This window comes from Phodopus roborovskii, unplaced genomic scaffold, assembly GCF_943737965.1.
Source record: "Phodopus roborovskii unplaced genomic scaffold, PHOROB, whole genome shotgun sequence".
In the NCBI taxonomy this organism is placed as follows: domain Eukaryota; kingdom Metazoa; phylum Chordata; class Mammalia; order Rodentia; family Cricetidae; genus Phodopus; species Phodopus roborovskii.
Window position 1 is genome coordinate 31,180,968 of NW_026126416.1, and position 22,875 is coordinate 31,203,842.

The 22,875-nt window shown below is 44.3% G+C and overlaps 2 protein-coding genes across 2 annotated transcripts in view; both read left to right on the forward strand.

Annotated features, from left to right (window-relative positions):
* The first annotated feature begins 5,382 nt into the window (after positions 1-5,382).
* On the forward strand, positions 5,383-13,866 carry Patl2 (PAT1 homolog 2). The gene is given in 16 exon segments (XM_051183546.1): positions 5,383-5,438; positions 5,822-5,963; positions 6,479-6,693; positions 7,798-7,878; positions 8,611-8,720; positions 9,144-9,213; positions 9,405-9,581; positions 9,939-10,059; positions 10,149-10,246; positions 10,434-10,487; positions 10,586-10,728; positions 10,851-11,010; positions 11,481-11,621; positions 13,120-13,214; positions 13,722-13,812; positions 13,814-13,866. Coding segments are annotated over 15 exon segments (1,662 nt in total). The 5' UTR covers positions 5,383-5,438; positions 5,822-5,890; the 3' UTR covers positions 13,847-13,866.
* A 2,387-nt stretch (positions 13,867-16,253) lies between these two features.
* The window catches only part of Spg11 (SPG11 vesicle trafficking associated, spatacsin), a 65,667-nt gene continuing 59,045 nt past the window's right edge, over positions 16,254-22,875 (forward strand). The window contains exons 1-3 of the mRNA XM_051183548.1: positions 16,254-16,581; positions 19,935-20,125; positions 21,123-21,344. Of these exons, the coding sequence (XP_051039505.1) occupies positions 16,283-16,581; positions 19,935-20,125; positions 21,123-21,344 (712 nt within the window). The 5' untranslated portion in view covers positions 16,254-16,282. The remainder of the gene's footprint in view (positions 16,582-19,934; positions 20,126-21,122; positions 21,345-22,875) is intronic.

Genomic DNA, 22,875 nt, shown 5'->3' on the forward strand with positions numbered 1-22,875 from the left:
ATTTAAGAAACCAAGTCTTAACAAAGTCAGAGTTTATTTAAGTATCTGTGCTAACGTCCACTTGCTCAGCTTTGTATAGCCTCCTAAGCATGGCCACAGTTTTGGTCCTTTGTTAATTTATGATTGTTTATTCTCCTAATAAGATTGGGTTGTATACTGACCTTTTGCAGAAGTCCAGCTCCTGACAAAGAGTGTGGACTGTGCTTCTGAAGAAAATAGCGCATCTCCCCCAGGACAGACAAAATTAAGTTCCAGAACAGACTCCAGGTGGGCTTAGCCTAAGAGCTATTCCTTTTATACCTCTTAATTACTTAAAATTGGCATAAAAATTGTTTTCGGTTGCTCTTTTGTTTATTTACACTAATTCATTAACGTCAGTCACTCACCCTCCACCCCCTGAAATGTGGATCAGATCAGACCAGTAACAAGGGACAACCCAGGACAAACCACCAGATATCAATGATGTCTTCAGAGGCCAGAGGGATTATCAGAGTCAGAATAAACTCAATCTAGACATGGTTTCTGCTTATAATCACAGCTCATGGGAAGTCTGACTCATCATGGGAAGATGAAGAATTTGAGGTCAGCCTGGCTACATATTGAGACCCTATCTCAAAGCCAAACACAAATGGAAAAAAGTGCTGACCCTTCCAGAAGCAGTGAGCCTGGAGGTTATGGAGAAATGATTCTCATGCATGCTCACCTAACATGACCTAAGTGTCTTCCAACCTTGGTCCTGCCTGCATTCTGTTTCTACATATTCCAGACACAGAAATGTTTCATAGATGTTCCCACCAAGTCACAACTGCTTGATGTGCATAGTGTGCTCTGATGTGCATAACTCTGTACTGGAGAATTCCCTTACTGGTAATAACTGAGTGCATGGTGGCAGGATGCCACCTTTCCAATAATAACAGAGCTTTATAGATATAAGTGACGAGGGGACAGGAGGGACTGATGTGAGCACTTTCATTTCTGTACTATAAAGACCTAATTGTACTTCACATTGTAAAACAGTAGCTGTACATACGTGTTATCACTGGCTTAGCGTCTGCACAGTTAACAGTTGTTCTGAGTTAACTACTCCCTAGCCCAGATGTTACTGGAGGAGTACAAGGTTGGTACCAGCCAAAAAGTAACAATAGACTCACATTTCAAATAGTGTCTGGGCCCAGACATCCACAGAATGAGGGAAGAGCACAAGGGATGTGCTGACCACCTGACCAGTGCAAGAAACAGCTGACATGATTAATTACCTGTGCCCCTCCCATCCACCTTCTCCCTGTATACTCTGCTAGTTGGAGATGAGATGGAAGCAATACCTTTTTATTGCTGTGATAATGTGCCATGTCATGTGCCATGACCAAGGCAACTTGAAACCATTTAGTTGAGCTGATGCTTTAGAGGGCTACAGTCTATGATGGTAGAGTTAAGGCATGGAGGCAGGAACAGCAGAAAGTTTACATCTCAAACTGTAAGCAAGAGGCAGAGAGCCACTGTGAATATCACAGGTCTTTTGGAAGCTCAAAGCCTGTCCTCAGTGACATAATTTGTGGGTATCTCTGTGACCTTGATGGACAGCAGCAAGACAAACTACCAGAGGCAAGAAAGCAGTTCAGGCTATGCAGTGGTGGTGTAAGACTTTAATCCCAGCACTCGGAAGCTGAGGCAGGTGGATCTCTTTGAGTTGGAGGCCAGCCTGGTCTACCGAGTGAGTTCCAAATAGCCAAGGCAAATTATAGAAACCCTGTCTTGAAAAACAAAACAAAAGGTAGTTCAGTTCAACAGACTCAGTAGCAGATGTTGGTTCAAACTTTGGAAGTCTGACCTTGAATTGTTTACTTTAGGCATATTTAAGCACAGCACAATTCAGTGAAAACTATTCTGGTGATAGTTAACTCAATCCTGCATGCACAACAAAGCATATATAAATCTCCTTGAGAAACAGATTGTATGTGAAAACATCAAAACTCTTTGCAAAGTCCATAAAGACTTTCTGAGAAAAAATAAATTGTGTATAAGGATCTGGGAGAGGATTCAGTACTGGAAAATCTCTAGCCACACAGATAAAGCAAAAGTCACTAGGCTAATAAGCATGTCTGGTCCAGCCTTCTGAGCAGAGAACAGATTTTGCATTTCTTCTCTTGAAGGAACTACTCTGTGTCCTTAACATTCCAGGTACACTTAGAGCAGTAGTTCTTGACCTACCTAGTGCTGCCACCCTTGAATACAGTTCCTCATGTTGTGGTGACCCCCAACCATAAAATTATTTTCATTGATACTTCGTAACTCTAAAATTGCTACTGTTATGAATTGTAATATGAATACCTCTTAGGTAATCCCTATGAAAGGGTGGTTTGACACCCCCCCCCCCCGCCTCCAAACGAATGAGTTTCAGTCTATGGATTGAGGAACACTGTCTAGCACAAGTCTGTGAGCAAAGACTTCGTGTCTCTAAATACTCCCTCTAGCAAGGCCACACCTCCTAGTCCTTCCAAACAGCCACAAACCATATACAAAATATTCAAATGCCCAAGACTGAGAGAAACTAGCCCATTCAAACCACTCAGCAGTTTTCAGGATGTCAACCTGATGCCTTCTCAAACTGCTGACTCTGCAAAATGCAACTTAAAGATTCAGCTCCTGTCTTTGCTCCTTGACTTCTGTGTAATAGGCATCATGAGCTTTGTCTAGTATTCTGATTACATTTAGTTGTTAGAATTAGCCATAAGTGGGGTGGGAACTGGGGATAAACTCAGTTGGTAAAGTGTTTGCCGCTAAAGCATGAGGACCTGAGTTCAGATCCCAGCACCTACATAAATGCTGGGCACTAGAGTGCATGTCTATAACCCCCGGCCTGGGAGGGTTATAAACATATAATATATATGAGTCGTAGCCAGGATGCCTGTTGTCTAGGCAGGCTAGCCAAATACAGAGCTGTGGGTTCTATAAGAGACTGTCACCAAGAATAAGGTGTAGAACGATATAGGAAGACACCTGACATGAACCTCTGGTCTCTTAAACATGAATACATGGGTGTACACCCACCCTATCCCTCTGCAACCTGTACATACGCCAAAAAAAAAAAAAAAAAAGGTCACAGAGGTGAAGCTGGGCAGTAGGCCAGTGGTAGAATACTTGCCTAATATGCACAGGCCCTGGGTTTGATCCTTAGTATTAAAAAGATTAACAAATGGGTTACTTAAATCATTCAGGTTTTCTCTATAACTAAACACTTGGAGGAGGCTTTAAGGAGCAGAGCCTGAGGGCATTATGGTTGATGGTTTTAGCTCTGAGTACAGTAATCACTGTAGACTAAGAGTTCGCTGCTAGCTTCGGCAAATCCATCTCTTCTAGCTTGAGATCACCTGGCAGGATGGGCCATGAGAACCAGCCTGTTCCTGTGACTAGCCTTGTCACCTGTGCCTTCTCTAGGACAATTACTCCCACCAGCCAGATCTTCCACAGCCTCACTGGAGATTAATTACCAAGTTGTAAGTAGAGCAAGACCGGTTTCTAGATCCCTATCATGTGTCTGCATCTCTAAGCCAAGGTTGTGGTGTATACCTATCATTCAAGTATTTGGAAGGCTGGGACCTGAGGATTCTGAGTTTAAGGCCAGTCTGGAATATATGGAGAATTACTAGTTAAAGTCAGTTACATAGCAAGACTTTGTCAAAATATTCACTGGCCCCGGACTTTTGCAACTGTAGCAATTAAATATTGATAATAGAAAGTGTGGTGGCTGAAGACACAGCAAAGCGCATAAGAGCATTGTATGGGAAAGCAGGAGCACTGAGTTCAAGTCTAAATCAAATTCAGCTGTGGGTGCATATGCCCTTAACCCTGGTGCTGGAGGTCACCAGGAAGGTCACAAGAGCTCAATGGCCAGCCAGCCTAGCAGAAATGGCTAACCCCAGACTCAGTGAAAGACCTTGTCTCAAAAACTAAGACAGAAAGTGACAGAAGACACCTAACTTCATCCTTTGACCTCCCCATAAGCACACACACACAGGAATTTTTAATATGTTGAATGGAAAATCACTTGACTGCATGGAGAATTACTTGACTGCATATTGAATAAAGGTTTGAAAAGCAAAGTATCAACTTTTCTTATTTATATATCCATCTTTTTCATAATGTAACCTGAAGCTTATGTAGAGAAAAAGCAATAACACCTTTGAGGGAGGGGCTTGTTTGGTTGCAGGTTTTTTTTTTTTTTTTTTTTTTTTTGACACTATCTTATGTAGCCCAAGCTGGTCTTCAACTTTCTATGTGGCTATGATGACCTTGACTTCTCAAACCTCATGCCTCCTCCTTCCAAGTGCTGGGGTTATAGGTGTGTATCACTATGCCTGGATTTGAGATTTTTATAACTCAGTCTTTTGATATGGTTTGTTTTTCCTCCTCTTCCTGTCCTACTCCTTCTCCATTTGTTTGCTTTGAGATATGATCTCATTTCACTATGCAGCCCAGGCTTGAACCCACTAAAAATCCTCAGCTTGCTTCAAACTGGAGGCAATCTTCCTGCCTCGGCTTCCCAAGCGCTGGATATGTAGCTCAGGTAGTAAGGCACTTGGCTAGCATGTATAAAGCACTGGTCTATACCACACACACATAATAACAAATAATACAATATAATTATGTTACCTACAATAAAATATGTACCTACAGTCCAGGCTCTTTCTGTTAAAATAGTCAAGAAGATGAAAGTTTGTGTTGTCTTGTGCAAAGGTATTCTCACCATTAAGGGCCATGCATCGTTGGCAGCTGGGTGAGTGAACTAGTTGATGTAACCCAGTGAGGCTCAGGTGGACTTGGGGGAAGCTCAAATGCCCTTCTCAGAGGCAAACTCTTCATGATGCATCCAGAACATTCTTCTCTAACTAGGCTTGAGTAAAACTTGGGCATCTGATGGAAGCAAAGTTCTTACAAACTTCCTAAACCTTCCTTAAAGGACCCCTTTTAAGCATTTGCCCCTAAAATGTCAGCCCCAATGAACTGACCACAGACTTAAGACAACTAAATACACAGTTTATTTCTCTTTCCTCAAGCAAGAGGGAGTTTGTTTTTCTTTTCTTTTTTTATCTTTTGAGACAAGGCCAAATTCTGGTGAATAAACCAACTTGGAATTCACTATATAGCCCAGACTGGCCTTAAACCTCCCAAGTACTGATATTACAGGTGTGACCACTATAGTCAGTTAAGAGTTTTCTTTTTTGTTTGTTCTTATTTTGCTGTTGTTTGAGTCAGGCTTGGGAAGTCCAGTCTGGCCTCAAGTTTCCTAAGTAACTGAAACTTCCCTTGAACTCCTGTCTCCATCTCTCAAGTGCTAGGATCACTGGCCTATGCTACCACACCTGACTAAGACTTTTCTTTATTAGAGTTCTCATACTTCTACACCACTTCACCAGTGAGGCATGCTGGTCCTTTAACAGGTGAGCAGGAAGCACATCGCAGTCTTCAAAAGCTAGGAGAAACAAGCAGGCCCTGGCCCAGGCTGCCATGGCTAACCTACGTGGGAAGTTCAGCAGCCGTCAGGTGGTGGGTGTCGGTAGCAGGGTGTCTGTGCACAGAAAGTGGTTGGTTGTATCCTTCCAATGCTTAGCCAGCTCCCTAACTTCTGTGCCTCCCTGGAGCTGAGCTGGTAAGGTGGGAGGGTGGAGGGTTATGCTTATCTGAGAGCTCAGACTCTTGCTTCTTTGAGGCCTTGGGTAAATAATTCTCTGCCCACCACGCTGAAAAGAGACCATGGATGTGTTAGGGGCCACCCAATCCTTATTGATGGAGAGAGTGTCTCTGGGTCTCTTCTCTGTCCCAGGTTTCCCTTCCAGAGGCTTCTCTATCAGTGGGGCACACAACTGGCAAGGAAGGCCACCAGGCTGCCAAGATGAAATGCCTTGAAGGTCTTACCAAGTGGGCTGAGTGTCTACAAAAAATGTCCAGAGGTACACAGGCAAGAGGTACACATCAGCACAGCTTAAAAAAAAAAAAGGCTCAGTAACAGTGACTGAAAGCTCTTCCATGGCTAGCTACTGAGATAGGTTTTTCTGGGCTTTCGTTTTCCTTGCTACTGTGGGAAAACTATGCTCTGACCAGCGCTGTATGACTGTTCAGTAGACATACAGTGTAAAGAATGGAGCATACAGGGTTAAGTTGCACTGAGTTGGGACAGCTGAGACTAGCTCATTTCAAGAGGCAACAGAAGAGCTTGTTAGATTAGGAAGAGCGGGTGGAGAGAGAAGCCTGTGATATCCACTCAGACCATTGAAGAGATAGGTGGGTTTGATGTCTGCCAAGTGTTGTTCATGTTACTGGGGGCTCACTTGGGAGTGTCCTGGGGGCAGGGTGACTAAAACAGCACAGGGGTGATATTTTAAATGGTGTAGAGATGGCTTCTAACTGGAGCTTGTGCTTAATACCAGCTTGTCTGGCTGGATCAGAGTCCTCTTCTTTCCGTCTCCATCTTCTTCCACAGGCCTGCACTTTCACCAGAGGCCAAGCAAGTTCTCTGGTCCCTTGGCTCCTGAAAAAGGCTCAGTATCTGCCTTCCACCTGGAGGACGTGGAAGAAAGGGAGAATGAAGAGGAAGATGTGTGTTCAGATCAGGTCCAAGATGTGGAGGAGGAAGGGAATGATCTTGGGGATCCAGCCATACTAAGTGCCATCCAAAATACCCAAGTACCACGGCAGGTAGGATAGAGAGAACAGTCCTGAGCTTCTATGTTCAGACTGTCACTTAACACTCTTTTCAATGCCTGCCTCTACTTCTTTGCTAAGACCCATTATGAGTTAATGTGGTTTATTCAGATATGATGCTGAATTGAGGCTTTTTCCTTCCCTTTCCTCCTTTCTCCCATTTAAGTTTCTGCAGCTGTCTTCTACCTTAAATCAGCTGGTAAGCCAGGTGTAGTGGTACACGCCTGCAATCCTAGCACTAAGACTCCTGGGGTAGAAACAGAAGGATTGTAACTTGGCCCCAGTTTGGATTACATAGAGAGTCATAGACAGAGAGACTAGATACACACACACACACACACACACACACACACACACCCACCCACCCACCCACCCTAAAGTCAAACAAACAATAAAAATCCACAAGGCTGTGGGCCAGGGGGCAACGCAGTTGGTAAAGCCCTTGCCTTGCAAATGTGAGGACCTGGGTTCAGATCTTCAGAACACCTGTAAAACCCTGTATACAGCAGTGTGTGTGTCTGTACTCCCAGCCACTGGGAGATGGGAGATGGAGACCAGAGGGACCTTAGAAACTTAAGGCCAGCTCACCCAACCTATGTGGCAAAGTTCCAGGTCAGCGAGATATCCTGTTTCAAGATAAGGTGGAAAGAGCCCTATAGACCAACATCTGAGGTCCAAACTTCCACACACACAGCAAGCACATGCATGTCTATCTACACATATGTATGGACACAAAATCCCAGCATGTTCCTGTGTCCCTACTATTGGTGAGTCACTTTTGTTTTAGCCCTTGTGTCTTGGTAGGCCATTCCTAGTATTTGATCCCGTAAATTCACATGGACTTCCAGTATAAGTTAGGTGACTCAGCCCTTCTGCGATCTACTCCTAAAATGTTAGTTATCCTCTGGAGGAGGATCCTCTGGAGGAAGAAGGATCCTGGCCCATTTGGCCTTGAGGATAAAGGGGAAGATCAGACTCTTACTGTCCTGGCTGTTGAAACAATTGGCTTTGCTGCCCAAGGCTTGTTTCCAGGAAAACAAAAGCAGAAGACAGTGTGGGGGCCCATTTGAATCTGGCATTTCTTCCTTTCTGTTCCAGAGAGGGTTGCATGGTTCCCCTGAAGTCAAGGCCCCTGGTGCTCTGGGGATGTCACAAACTTCCTTTCATTTTCTGTGTCGGGTGAGTCTACTCTGGTGTCTGTCCTGTGAGGAAGTGACTGGAAGTATTGAGTGTCTTGCTTCCATTATATTCAATCTACCTTTCTCCTTGCCCTAGAGATGAAGCACCCAAAAATGAGGCATTGGTACGGGGTGGACAGCCACATCATGTAAAAGAGCTTGGTAAATGACAGGTGGTACAGGTTGACCTTAAATGCTATGGGAACACTGCCACTCATACTAAACAGGACACTATAAATTCCTGCTTCAGCATTATAGAATATCTCAGCAGATCAAGTGCTGAGCTTAGGGACAGGAAAGACATCTGCCATCCTGAAGTAGTTTGAAAACTGACAACTAGGAAATCCTGTAGGGAGAGCTACAAGGTAACTGAGCTCTGCTAAGGGCTTCGGTGAGGCTGAAAAAAGACAGAGGAGCCTGCCCTCGGTAGCTGAAGACAGAACACAAAAGCATGGGGGGGGTCTTCAAAAATACATCTCCCCACCCATCCTCAGGGACTGGAAAGGCACCTCCTAGGAGGTGACAAGTTGTCAAAGGCCAGGAACACAGAACACAGTCTCCACAGCTACCTTGAAGATTCCCCAACAAAGCAAAACATTGGGCGAAATTATTGAGGGGAAAAGCAAGTTGAGGAACCCAGAGGGAAATGATCTGAGCAGGACCAGTGTTCTCTCCTCTCTCAGTGGCATGTCCCCCTTGTGCCCTGGACTATCTATGGCCAATTCCATTTCAGCCCACGTTCCCAAGAGCCAGTTCTCCAGCCTGCCACTTTGGACCTCGCCTGCCTTCGCCAGATCCTCTTCTATTCTATAGCCCACTGACCCCGTGGCTCCCTAAACTCAGGTACTGTGCATTATGAGGACAAGCTGAGGTCCTCCTATAGGTCACAAGACGTGGTGGCCAAGGACCACCTCTGTCACCTTTCATCGGTTGCCACAGAAAACCACTTAAGAGAGATTTCACTACCAAAAACTGGAAGCATAGTCCAGTCTTTGCACAATGACAGCTGGAGAAGCAGAGCCCCGAGGAAATTAGCGAAGCGAGGTCGGCTACCCCAGCAGAACTGAGGCTAGGAACTCAGAACTAACGCCCAAGCCCAAAGGTTGCCTGTTGTGCCTAGATTGTCTGTTGTCAGTTATGGAAAACATAGTTGGGATGGGGAAATGAAGACTGTGATGTTTTCTGCATTTTGGTGCTTACCTATTCTGAGTGGATGGAAGGGTTGGGGCACAGAGAAGTTTCCCACTCATCCGCTTTCCTTTTAAGCCTTCCCAGTCATCTGACGCAGCTCCACCCTCAGCACCAACGGATCCTACTGCAGCAGCAGAGGCAAACTGTGAGGTAAAGGCTGGAGAACCAGGACTGAGGGGAGCAGTCTGTATGTATCCTGGGTATGTCCTTGTGACTACCTCTCTCCCTCCACTGCATAATGGTACTCTGTCACTGTCACCCAACACTGCACATTCTCCAGTCCTCCCAGAACACTCCACTTCCTGTTCACTTCTCCTTGGGAATCACTCTGGGAAGGGCTTGCCTAAAGGGATGTTTCTGCTGGCTTCAAGTCTCCTAGCCCAGAAGCCTTGGTCTCTGAAGCCAGACACCTATGCTAACCTCATGACCCAAAAAGAGAAGGACTGGGTGATAAAAGTGCAGATGGCTCAGCTGCAAAGTGAGAACCCCCACCTGGATGATTATTACTACCAGGTGAGCTCTGAGCCCCTAGTCCCAGCTTTTGACCTTGGCCAGATAAGTTAGGACTCTGGGTCAGAAGACCCTCTCTTCAACTCCTAGAGGCCACATCTGTTTAGGGGCTGGCACAGTTACTCCAAAGTAGAGTCCGTCTTTCTAAAGTTAGTGTCCCAAGCTCCTTCTAGGCTCCTACACTTTGGTCAAATGGAGTTGTTTACTGTTTTCTAAATACCCAAGGTTTGTTTCCATCATTTTGAGAGGTTCCTTTGTATCTTCCCTGGAAGTGTGGGCATGTCCACTTCTGTGCTCTTTCTTGAGCCTTCTGAGTGCCTTGCAAATGCCACACACTTTGCCTGCTCCCTGGATCCTCAGGAATACTATCAGAAGCTAGTGAAGAAACAGGCGGACAGAGAGCTGCTTGGAGAGAGGAACAGGGCTGAGTCTCTCAAGCTGGTCACACCTTATATCCAGAAGGCAGAAGTTTATGAGTCAGGTATGGCCAGAATGCTGCCTTGATCTGGATATCTAGGTGGGTGGGTGTTCCTACAGAGAATCATGCTCCTCCCGGCTCTCTTTATGCAGTGGTACGGATTGAGGGTTCCCTGGGCCAGGTAGCTGTATCAACATGTTTTAGCCCTCGCCGAGCTATTGATGCTGTATCTCATGGAACTCAAGAGCAGGTAGGAATGTGGGATCATCCTAGAATTTTTTTCTGCCCCCTGTTGTCTAGAACACATTCATATTTTGGGTTTAAACACTCTTATGTCATGACATAAGGGTGAGGAAGCAATGTGGTCAGACTTTGTGTCTAGCCTTTTCCAGCTGCACTGATGTTGGGGCTGATGGCCAGGGGCTCTTTGTGTCTAGGATACAGGAGCTGCAAGCAGTCAGAGGCTCCGAGTATTATCCCTGATTGAGAAGGTGAGATAAGCTCACTGGAAATGCTCTTGACTAAAAATTTTAAGAATCGGATGTTGCTCAATTAACCCCTCCCCCCTCCTGGACTGTCAAATTCCCAGATGTTCCTTCAGTTACTAAAGATAGAAGAGGGCCAGAATGATGGGTTTCCACAACTCTACCACTCAGGGGAACAGAGGAACCAGGTTGAGAAGCTCTTTCAGGCCTTAAAGACCCAGGAGACCCAGGAGCAGAACAGCCTGGAGTGAGTATGAGAGCCCCAGCTTAGCCTCGGACGAGGAGGGCCCACAGTGGTGGGGGCTCGCTGCTGGCACAGAGCTTCTCTCTTGGCACAACTCTTAAAATGCTCTCCTCTCCTCCCTGCAGGGAGACAGCAGATAGCCTTCTGCAGGTGCTGTCTGTGAGGAAGGGGAAATTTTTGGTGGCTCGGCTGCTCCCCTTCTTGCCCCATGATCAAGCCGTTAGCTTTCTCCTGTATATCATCTACCACCTGCCCCTCCTGATCCTGAGGGACATGGCTGACCAGGTGCTGTGGTAATGAGTAGCAAAGTGGGTCGTCTCAATGGGTTTGGGGTTTTGCCCTCCCCACCCCCTCCCTTCCTAGAGGTGCCAGTAAGATGTAGAGTAGTGCTATGCACCCCTCAAATAAGGAAGGTACAGGACAAATGACAGTAGCAACAGCAGATCATATTCAGGTATGATGAGCAAAGGGAAATGGGTGAATGGCTGTACAGGTATGAGTACACACTATGACTTTGAGAGGAGATAAGGGTCCTCTGACGAGGGTGAGTCTCATCCGCTTCCTATAGAAAGCCATTGTAAAATAAGTCAGTATTCTAGGACTCTACAGGAAAAGAGAGGTATGAGCAGTTTTGGCCTGACAAGGAACCTGACCAGGAAGGTGTCAAAGGTGGACAGCCAGGGAAGGAACTGGAGACAAAGTATGAGGATATGAAGTTGTACTCGACTTGGGAGAGACACTTGCTTTTCTTGCAGGCTCTACACATGCTGTTCAAACCTCTGGGAAAATATATCAGTCACTTGACCTTCCATCAACTCCTCCATGGACTTCGAAGCCTAATGTTGCTACCACCTGGCTCCTCAGAGAGGCCAGTCTCTATGGTACTTCAGAATCAGGTAATATATCTGGGACACCTTTCTTTCCATAGATGGCTTTTTGTTTGTTTTGATTTTTTTGAAACAGGGCTTTATATAGCTTAGGCTGACATAGAACTCTCCATGTAACCAAGGATAACCTTGAACTCATGATCTTTATATTGGCATGTGCCACCATGACAGGCCTCCCATAGATGACTTCTAAATGGTACTACTAGGAAGAAATAATCAAAAGGACAGTTTCACCTCTACACAAATCTTCTCCTCAGTAGCACGTCTCAATTTCTAGTGAGAATGGGACATAGTGTACTTGTAGTACTCGGGAGCCTGAGGCAGAAGGATCATGAGTTCAAGATAAGCTTAAGCTTCATAGCAAGTGTTATAAGTCACTCTAAACCGGTCTCAAAATTATTATTAAATTATTAAATACCAGGTCCTTGGTTCTACTCCCAGAAACACAGTGAGGAGCTGTGTGTGTTGGTGGTGGGGTGTCTTTTCTCCCTTCTCCTATTCCCTTTCTTTCCCTATCTCTCTTTTGTCTTTCCATACTGTCTGGCACTGTTGCTTATGAGTGTGTGGTGAGGCTTGTGACAAATGCCATGGTGGGAATAGCATATGGTACAGGGCTTCTCACCTCCTGGCACTTAGAAAAGAAGTACACATCTTGACTGAGAGGTGTGGCTCAGTTGGTGGAGTGCTTGTGGGGCATGCATGGAGTTCTGACTTAGTTCTCTAGCACCACACAAAATGAGTGTGGTGGGGCATACTTGTAAGGGAAAGTAGAAACAAGGGTATCAGGATTTCAAAATCACCTTTGTCTTTCTGGTGAGTCCAAGGATAGCCTGAACTGTCTGAGATCTATATCTGGGAAAAATTGACACATCTTTTGCAATGGACTCCCTGTGGCTGCTGGTGGTGTGAATTTCCACATCAGAAATATCAAAACAATTTCATTGTGTGTCCTTTAGAGTAAAAATAAAAAACATGGAGGCTTCCCACATGTTTATAATTTTAGTTCTTAACAAAAGAAAGATAAGTTGTTTCCTTGTGCTGAACATCCAAGCATGGGCTTGTGTGTACTAGGCCCTTCCCATATCATAGCATTGAACTCCACCCCCAGCCCAGAGCAACAAGTCATGAAGTATGCCACTCTAAACTTGATAGTGTCTACCAACCTCTAGTGAATTCTCTTGTGCACCCTAACCTATAGGTCTCTGCTTAAGGTGGCACTTCTGAAAGTGTGGCCTACAGACTACCTACATCAGAGTCCGGGCTCCATTCCTCATCTACTGACTGATTTCTCCATTTAGTCAGATTTCAAAGGCTTGTGAAAATTTCAGGGAAGTGATTCCTTTGCCAATGTCAGAGTTCTTTATTTAGCTGTAAAAGCTGACAGCTCTTGTGGTATTGGTCTCCATCTGTACACGCAAACCTGTCCTTAGGAGGAAGCCAGCAAAACCAGAGAAGCACAAAACATCTAGGTGACCTCATTTTGTCTTGAACTATCTATCTTTCATAGTTTGGGATATCTCTGCTTTATGCCTTGTTGAGTCATGGAGAGCAGTTAGTGTCCCTGGATGCTTCCCTTCGATCCAGCAGTGACTGCGCAGTTTGGTAAGATCATAAAGGCCTTATCAACACATTCTAATGTCCCTGGGTATGTAGGATGAGCCTGAGGAAAGAGTTCCTGAGTAATACATTCAAGAACCAGGGAGGAAGCTGGGCAGAGAAAGAAGACAGCAGAACTGCATCTTCTGGCCCCACAGAGTTCCTTAGAATGTTGGTTACCCATAGGGGACAGGGTCATAGTAACTAAAGATACATTTTAAGAGTCAGTGGACCGGTCTACTGCAACGTAATTTTAAGACATTTCATTTCTTAATCAGTTTCTTCATCTGGGAGTGGTACTATTAACTCCTTTGAGTTATTAAGGTCAAATAGGAAGGAGGATGGATAGGCATTATTGGGTATGTACCAAATGTATAGATGCTACCTCTTAATTGCTATCTGGGGTGGGATCAGTGAGCACAGTGGTGGACAAATAATAAGGGACTTTGCCTGGATATTAGTTTCCTGCATCAGTATAAAAGCTCTGCTGGGGTTCTCTTTTCTGTCCATCAGGACAGACTTGGTGATTCTGATTGCCTGGGAGATCTCTCAATTGCCTGCAGCATCCCTGGCAGAACCCCTAGCCTTCCCCAGGAACCTGCTTCCCCTGTTCTGTCATCACATGGACAAACAATTAGTTCAGCAGCTGGAAGCCAGAATGGAGTAAGTGCTTACAGACACAGTTATAGCTCTTGTTCAGGTCTGTGGATGAAATCTCTTATAAACTGTGAGCATGGAAAAATAATGTGCTTTAGACAGAGTTCTATAGGCTAGCCATGGCAATGCATGCCCTTGATCTCAGCATTTAGGTTCAGAGGTGAGTTCCAGGCTAGCCAGGGCTACAAGGTGAGATATAAAACAACTCTCTCTCTTTCTAAAAAAAAGGAAGTTCTAGGTAGAATAAGACAAGTGACTCCTAAAAGTTTTCCTGTGACATACAAATGTTCACTGTGCAAAGTGTGTGGGGTGTGTGTGAGTGTATTAAGAGTAGGTTTGTGAGAAGGTGTGTCTTGTGTGCATATGAGCAAACATACAAATGTAATAAAACATTAAAAAGCCAATCTAGACCCTCAGGTTTTTACTGAATAACAAGTCTGGACTCATTAGGGTCCTTCCAACTGCTCAGAGAAACCTTTGCATTTATTCCCAATGTTCAGTTATTTGTAGGTGCCATTTCAGAGCACTAATCTGAAAAGTTGAATAACTAATTCATTCAAAAATAGTTGAAAGATTATTCAAGACTATAAGAGATATAACACATAGATAATCTTTGTCCTCAGAATTTACCAACTGTTAGAATGAACCAAGCATGACTTAAACCATAAATATTTGTAAAATGGAATTGTTTGCAGTTAATTATTGCTCTCTTTTTAGGCTTGCCTGTATCTAGTGATTTATTAGTTCTGGAACTTACATATGAGAAGTTGAAATATCAGCATTGAAACTACATCACAGTGATACACTTCCTATACTTTGTAATATTGGAGGACACTGCCACAACCATTGTCATATCCTTCCTTAAAATCTAAGTGACTTGCCTAAAATTAAGGCATGACTTTAGGTATAATTAAAGAAATATCAAGTGATATATTGAAACTTGTTTTGTAAGTTTAGAATTACAATGAAGGCCATTTTGTAAATGTGTCAAGAATATCCTTTATAAGAGACAAGGCCTTGTTATATGTAATAAAAGTATAATCTGGGATGTTGCTTCAGTGTTGCTGAACTTTATGTAAACAAAACAGTTGAGCTAAGGCTGAGAGATTAAAATAAAAGCATCTTCCTTGGCATAGGAAATGCTTGGCTGCGTTTTGTCAAATGAAGTTCTTCAATCAAGGAACACTGGAGTATCTTTTTATGAGCCAGGCTGGGTTTCAGGTAGAAGAATAACAATGGTACACAAATCTCTGATACTCTTCAGGTTTACACAGAGATTGGGTATGAATTGACAGAAAATGTCAATTAGTCATAAATACTGTGGGGAAACATGGGATGATTTGAGAGTAATTGGAGTGGAGAGAGGCTTTATAATGGATGAGCCAGGCAGGTACATTAATAGAAGTTGAGTCAAAATGTCCGGACTGTGGAAGTGGCTGTGTTTCCAATACTAACTGGGCATGGAGGCATACTCCCATACTCTTAAGTGTAGCTGGAAGGCTGGTAAAGGAGCTCCAGGAATCCAAGGCCACTAAGAAGCCTTTACTTGACAAAGTACTGTTCTGTTTCTCCCAAATGCCTTTCCAACACCTCTCCACTCTTCTCCAGCTTTCTTTTCTGTATTGGATTGTACTTTTCTGAGAAAAACAGAAGAAATTGAAAGGTGAGCTGCTTCACTATCCACTCTATATTCAATCCATCTGTTACAAAGGATATCATTTGACTCCAATATTCACATTAACCTTCATGATTGTAAGAAATAGAATCCTCAGTGGTGGACCATTAAGAATAGATTGTTTGCCCCCAAAAGGAGGACTATTAGTCTGAGAGGTTGGCACCCCCAAACCCTGAAGCTGGGTATCCAAGCATACAGGGAAACTCACTGTGCATAGTCTGAAAATCAATTTTTGTCAGGAGGAAGAGCCTAGTGAATGGTTTGGGGATAAACTGCTCTTCAAAACTGCCTGCTTTTGCAAACTCTAGGCTCCAGGGCATCTGATGGGAATGGCTGCTTTGCAAATTTCCGTGGGGGCAGATTTCTTCAAGCCTTGGGGAAGGAGGGGTCTGTTTTTGTGGCCCTGGTTATTTGTTGTGTTTTAAAGGGGGCAGGGTTCTTTAACGATTCTAGACTATTAGAGCCCTTGCTACCAAGAAAACAGCATGACTGTTTGGCCAAACAATGGCACAAAACAATAACACAAAACTTGAAGAGGGGCCAGCGACTCAGAAAGCGTTAAGTAACCAGCACAGGAGAGAGCAACAGAAAGAACTTGGCCTTTATTAACTTGAGCCCAGGGGAGTGCGGGCGTGGTTCTGCAAGAGTCTGACTAGCCCCGCCCCCACCCAAGCTAGCCGCTTACTGCCTTAAGACCGCCTCCACAGTTCAGATGACAGTCACAAGGTGCAAAACATCGCGCATGTCCGTGACGCATGCGGGTGCCTCTACCGGAAGGAGCACCTGGGCCAAGATGGCTGCCAAGCTGGGGCCCGGAAGTGTTTCCTCCCCCGGCTGTGCCGGGGCCATGGAGCGGGTTCTACCTATGCTGCTGGTGCAGATCCCTGCCAAGGAGACGGCGCAGCTGGGATCGCGGGCACAGCTGCACCGAGAGCAGGAGGCTCTGGGGAGCCTGACGGCTGCGGGCAGTCTCCAAGTGCTGTCCCTGGCGCCCGGCAGCAGGGGTGGAAGCAGCTGCTGCCTCCAAGGCCCCTTCGGGCAGTAAGTGCTGCGGGACAGCTGTGGAGTGCTGGACAGCTGCAGAGCGTGGGAGGGGTCTGAAACTTGAGCGGCTCAGGCAGCTCCTGAGGGGAAGCCTGCGTCCTCTTCTCAGCGTGGGTTGGTGGCAGAGGGCTGGGCGCGGGGAAACACCTCATAATTGAGTCCCATTCCTTTCGGGAAATGTTCACCTTGTGGCATCTCCCTACCTCACTTCCCGGGTGAGCAGACAAGATAGCCCACTCCTTGATAGCCTCTGCGAACCCTGAATGGGTACCAGCCCAGGTGCTGACTCTTTAACTTAAAACATTGTTGTAGAAAGGAGTAAGTCTTCAGTCTCTACCTCCTCTTCACTATGTAGCTCTGGCAGTCCTAGAACTTGATACAAACTAGGCTGGGCTCGAACCTACAGAGATCTTCCTGCCTCTGCTTAAGCTACCACACCTGACTTTGTTTAAAGGTGCCAGATAAGGCTTATTTCTAAATAATTTCAAATATCCATCTTTGTTACCGAAATAATGTTTCCTTGCAAACATAGCCCTTCTCTTTAAACTTGTCCACCCAATGCAAGTATATACAAGACCAGTTTTCTAATCAACAAGTATTTTGGCCCACGTTTCCTCCCTTTGAAATAAGCCTTAGCTGGTAAGGTCTCATGGAGCTCAGGCTGGCCTTGAACCAAGGATGGCTGTGGACTAATCCTACCTCTGCTTCTTCAGTGCTGGAATTATAAGCATGCATCACCATGCCCAGCTTCCCCTTATTCTGTGTGAATGTTCACACGTCTGGGGAGTGTGTGTAGGTACGTGTGCATACATGTGTGGAGGCTGGGGGTCAACATAGGTGTCTCCTCTGTCACTCTCCACCTTAGTGTTTTGAGATGGAGCCTCTCACTGAATCTGGAGCTTGTGGATGGGCTGAACTGGTTGCACTCTCTAGCTGGCAGGCTGGGATCAGAGGTGTGAGCCACATGCTCAGCTTTGGGTGTGGATGTTGGGATCAGACCTCATGCTTTCCCTCTGAACTACCTCTGCAGCCCCTTTTAAAAGTTCTAATTGAACTGAATTTTCATTCAGTTAAATGTGCTGTAGAGTAAAACCAAGGACAATGTTTTAAGAGTTATGTTTTCTGTCCTATTTTTCACAAAGTATATAGATTTTAATCTTTTGTTTTTTTAAAGATTCATTTGTGTGTGTGTGCGCGTGCATGTGCCACATGTGTGAGTGCTTGTGGTGGCTAGAAGAGGGTGTCAGAGCCTCTGGAATTGGAGTTGCAGGCAGGTATGAACTGCCCAGTGTGGCTGCTGGGATCTGAACTTTGTGTGCTCAGGAGAAGCAGCAGCCACACTCACCACTGGGCCACCTCTCCTTCTTTTCTTTTGAGACTGGCTCTCCTGTGTAACCCAGCCTAGCTTCCAACTCTTGACCCCCTCTTCAGGTCTTTCTAGTAGTGAGATTACAGGAAAACATTACTGTGCCAGCACATTCAATGTATAGTGTGTTTTATATTGTTTAGGTTATTGTATGTCATATCTTCTTTTCATCAAATTTCCTTTTTTTGTGGTAGCATTGTCCATGTGCTAATGATCTTAATGGGACAGCACAGTGTTCTCCCTTTGGGATAGCACAGTGCCTTTAAATATTTTACTTTGTTTAACCTTTTCCATAGTTAATATTTAGGTTATTTCCCAAATTTTCAGTATAAACAAAAATTAGTTGTTTGTGAAAAAAAAGAAATCATTCCTGTTATATAAAAATCAGGAAGGTGAACTATCAGTCTTTTGGGGTGGGATTCAAGAAGGTTTCTCTGTGTAGCCCTAGCTATCTATACTGGAACTTGCTCTGTAGACCAGGCTGGCCTCAAATTCACAGAGATCTACCTGCCTCTGCTTCCCAAGTGCTGGGACTAAAGGTGTGTGCCACCTTTCTAATAAGGCCTTAATAGAAACCCCATTCTGGAAGAGAAAGGGGGTGGGGAGAGAGGGAGAGGGAGGGAGAGAGAGAGGAGATTTTAAAAGAAGTTGAGACTACCAGAGTGGTAGCCTCATCATCTGCGTTGTTTTCAGAGTTGTGCCCTATTGACTGATTTTGAGATAGGGTATTTCTCTGTAGCCCAGGCTGGCCTCAAACTCTTAATATTCCTTCCTTAGCCACTGAAGGATGTGGTTACTGTTGAGCCACCACATCTGGCCCATGTGTTTAGTGATAAAATCTTGCTATGCCATTTAGGCGGTCCAATTCCTGGGTTCAAGAGACCCTCCTTCCTCAGCCTTCTGGGTAACTAGAATAATGGGTACCCATTGCTATGCCTGGCTTGGGCCCCTTTTTGTTTATTTTTACATGTGTGTGAATGTGTGCATGTGTACACATGGAGGCCTGACATTGATACGGAGTGTCTTTGTAGATTGCGCTCCACAATAATTTTTAAATTTTATCATTAGGTATGTGTGTGTGTGTGTGTGTGTGTGTGTGTGTGTGTGAGAGAGAGAGAGAGAGAGAGAGAGAGAGAGAGAGAGAGAGAGAGAGAGATGCTCACAAACCCATGGCACAATACAGATTGTGGAGATCAGAAACAGCTCTATAGAGTTGGTTCTCTTCGTCTACCTTCACATGGATTTCAGGGATCCAACACAGGTTGCCAGGCTTACATGCAGGTGCCTTTCTCTGCTGAGCCATTGCTGGCTCTCCCTTCATTTCCAGAGCCAGGGTCTCTGTCTGAAAACAGGAACTCGAAGTATCTAGCTGGCCTAAGTAGTTAGCTTGTCCCCAGGATCTCTTGCTTCTTTCTTCTGAGTGCTGGTATCACAGATATCCAGGCTACCATGCCTGACAGGCTTCTGCACAGGCTCTGGGTGTCCAGACTGCCATTCTCAAGCTTACGGAGCCAGTTCCTTAACCCCTAAGCCACCTTCCCTGCCCTTACATTTATTTTAAATGTAATTAACTACAGTTGGTCTTTCTCCACACACCTTTAATCCCAACACTCAGATGGCAGAGGCAGGCAGATTTCTGTGAGCTCAAGGCCAGCCTGGCCTACACAGCAAGTACCAAGACAGCCAGGGCTACACCGAAAGAACCTGTCTGAGAGATTTTTAAAAAAGACTTCTAAAAAAGCTGAAGGAATAGAAAGAAAATAGTTTCTCTTCCTGTGCTCATTTCATCCCCTACCCAGTTTAGAGGGGCAAAGTGGGGAGAAGGAAGAGAGTCCTAAGGTAGTTTTCTTTCCCCCATGTGAGATTGCAGAATTGGTGCTGCCCAGTGAACTAAGCTCTCGCCGTTCTGCCCTTTGATCCCTGCTATTGTGGAAAATGGGATTGTGGCCGTAGAAATACAGTAAGTCTAGACTTCTTTTCTTAGCTTCATCTGGGAGGATACTCGTGACAGCAGCAGCAGCATATCCGCAGACAAGCCCAAGCTGCTTGCTGTTAGCGAAGATTATGAACTGCGCATCTATGAATTTGATCTGAAAGATGGAAGATGCAATGCAACCTTATCACACAGCTGTTGTGGGAGGACACTGCAAAGGCTCATTGAAGATCAAGGAGTCAGTAAGTGTCATGCTTAAGTTTGTGACTTTTGTTTCCTTTTTCTGACTGTGTGGTGGAGGCTGCCCTCAAATGTGATCCTCCTGCATCAGCTCCACAAGGGCTGGGATCTCGGGAGTGTGCCACCGTGACCAGCTAACCATGGTCTTTTATGAGAAGTTAATTAAATAATATATGTAATTCTTTAATGAGTTAATCAAATTATATATTAATATATTATTATATATTGTATTATTTAATGTATATGCTATATTAATATAATATAAATTAAATAATATATATTAAATTAATTCACCTGTTTCTTTGGCTGTTAGTCCTACTAAATCATATCTCTCTTGTGGGTTGACTGATGACTCATATTTTACTGGACAGTGCTGACCTAAACTGGTTACAGAGCTGTTGACTGTGACTTGGCCTGATAAGTTACAGGTGAGGACCAGAAACCCAAGCTTCTGGGCCTCTAATTTTTGTTTTGTTTTTCGAGACACTTTCTCTGTGTAGCTTTAGAGACTGTCCTGGAACTCACTTTGTAGACTAAGCTGGCCTTCAACTCACAGAGATCACATGCCTCTGCCTCCAGAGAGTTGGGATTAATGGCATGTGCCACCACCACCTGGCCTGGGCCTCTGATTTTAAGACAGTAACATCCTTTCTACCCTTGACCATAGGTTCCTTCTTTTTCCTTAAGGAAAGAAAAGTGTCTGATTGACTTGGTGTGATCTCAGGGTTAACTCAGCCTTTTTGAATCTACTTTCTGGTGTGCTTTGAGACTTCAGCCTTAAACAAAAAGAACCCTGGGACATTGTGAGCCATCTTTATTTATCTTTACCTACCTTCTAATGTGCATGTCCACAGATATAAACAGTAACTGCTATGAGTTAGAATAACACAGTTTCCTTTTTGTTTTATCTGTTTTTTTTTTTCTGTGTTTATAAGATCACATCTACCAACTGTAAAAGAATGATTGATGAGTATGAGATCATATCCTTTTGTTTCACAGATATTTCCTTCAAATCTTTGAGAATTCTGTCATTTCACAACAACACAGCCTTACTGCTCATCAACAGATGTCTCGTCCTCCGCATTGTATTTTCGGGGAGAGAATCTGGGAGTATACTGGACTGCTTCCCACTGCCCTTGCCGGCACAGACGACAGACACGGTTATTGATGTGCAGCTCTGCAGGGGACTTCTTTTTGTTCTGAGTACATTAGGCTGGATCTGTATCCTAAGTCATAAACATGTTGATTAATGTATAGGGGAATATAATATATAGAAAGATGAGCCTTTCTACACTTTCTACACTTTCAGTTGGGGGAGCTAGGGTGAAGGGAGAGTAGTTAATTTTTAATTAGGAACTTTTAGGGGAAAAAAATTCTCATAAAATACTCAACTATATTGCCTTATATTTTTTCAATGGATAGAAATATTCTTATTGTCATAATAATCTTCCCCGTATTGTGTTCTTTATCTACTTAGCCAAACTGTATTTCTTAAGTGTCTGTTAATATGTATGATTACTTATAATATGTATGATTTCCACATGAATGTAATTTACTTTGTCCAATGATGATTCCATCATTTTTTTATTTTTTTTTTTTTGAGGCCTCAAATACCCAAATACTGGGGCTACCAGTATGCATTACCACACCCAGATAATTACATCATTTTAATGAATGATTTGTATAAGTATTAATAGCTTTTGAAAATGCTATACTTTGTATCTAGCAGTAAAATTATTTTGAAGGTTCAAAAAATGACATTTTGTATGATTTTTGGAAACTTTTATTAAGTAAAGGGATGGATGATTTTCCTTTCTTTATGGTTTTGGGGGTTGGCCCTGAGGCCTCATGAGTGCTGTGTTCTAGCACTGAGCTACCCCTTACCCTTTGTTTTTGAGGCTGAGTCTTACTATGTAGCACTCACTGGCCTGGAACTCACTGTGCAGGCCAGCTGCCTCTCAACTTGCAGAGATCCTCCTGCCTCCGACTCTTGAGTTTTGAGATTAAAAGCTTGTGCTACCACATCCTTGTATTTTGGACTTTTGAAACAGGGTCTGTGTAACTGAGGCTGGTCTAGAACTCACCCTGCAGCCTACTTTGTAGCCTCTGACTCAGCCTCTATAAGGGATGCTTTTTCTATTTTAGATATATTGTTTTTCCCAAAAAATTGTCATAAAATACTAAACTGACATAATTTTTATTTCCAAATTTGTTGTCTACCGCAGTAGGTGTCAGCTGTGTGAGGCTGCTGACCACTTGAAATTGTCTAGGCATATGGGTATTTACTTGGTTCGGTTACCAGAGAGTTTAAGTATATTTAGAATAAACTTAATATTTTCCGACTTTAAAAACACAAACCAGGATCTCATGTGACCAAGACTGGACTTGTACTCTATTTAGCCAAGGATGCTCCTTTGACTCCTGATCCTCTGTCTCTGCCTCCCAGGTCCTGGGATAGCAGGCTTAAGCCATTATGCTCAGATTGTATGATATTAGGGAATTGAATCCAGGACTTCCATGAGCTAGAAAAGCACTCTACTTACTTTGTTTCATTCCCTGCCCAGCTACAACTCTTGGGGTCTAAATATTGGTAAGCTATTTCTGATGAAAATTTAGTATTCAAGCACAGAGGTGGTGGTGCATGCTTTTAATCCAGCTCTCAGAAAGCAGAGGCAGGTGGATCTCTGGGTTCAAGGCCAGCCTGATCTATAGAGCAAGTTCCTAGACAGCTGGGGCTACAAAGAGAAACTCT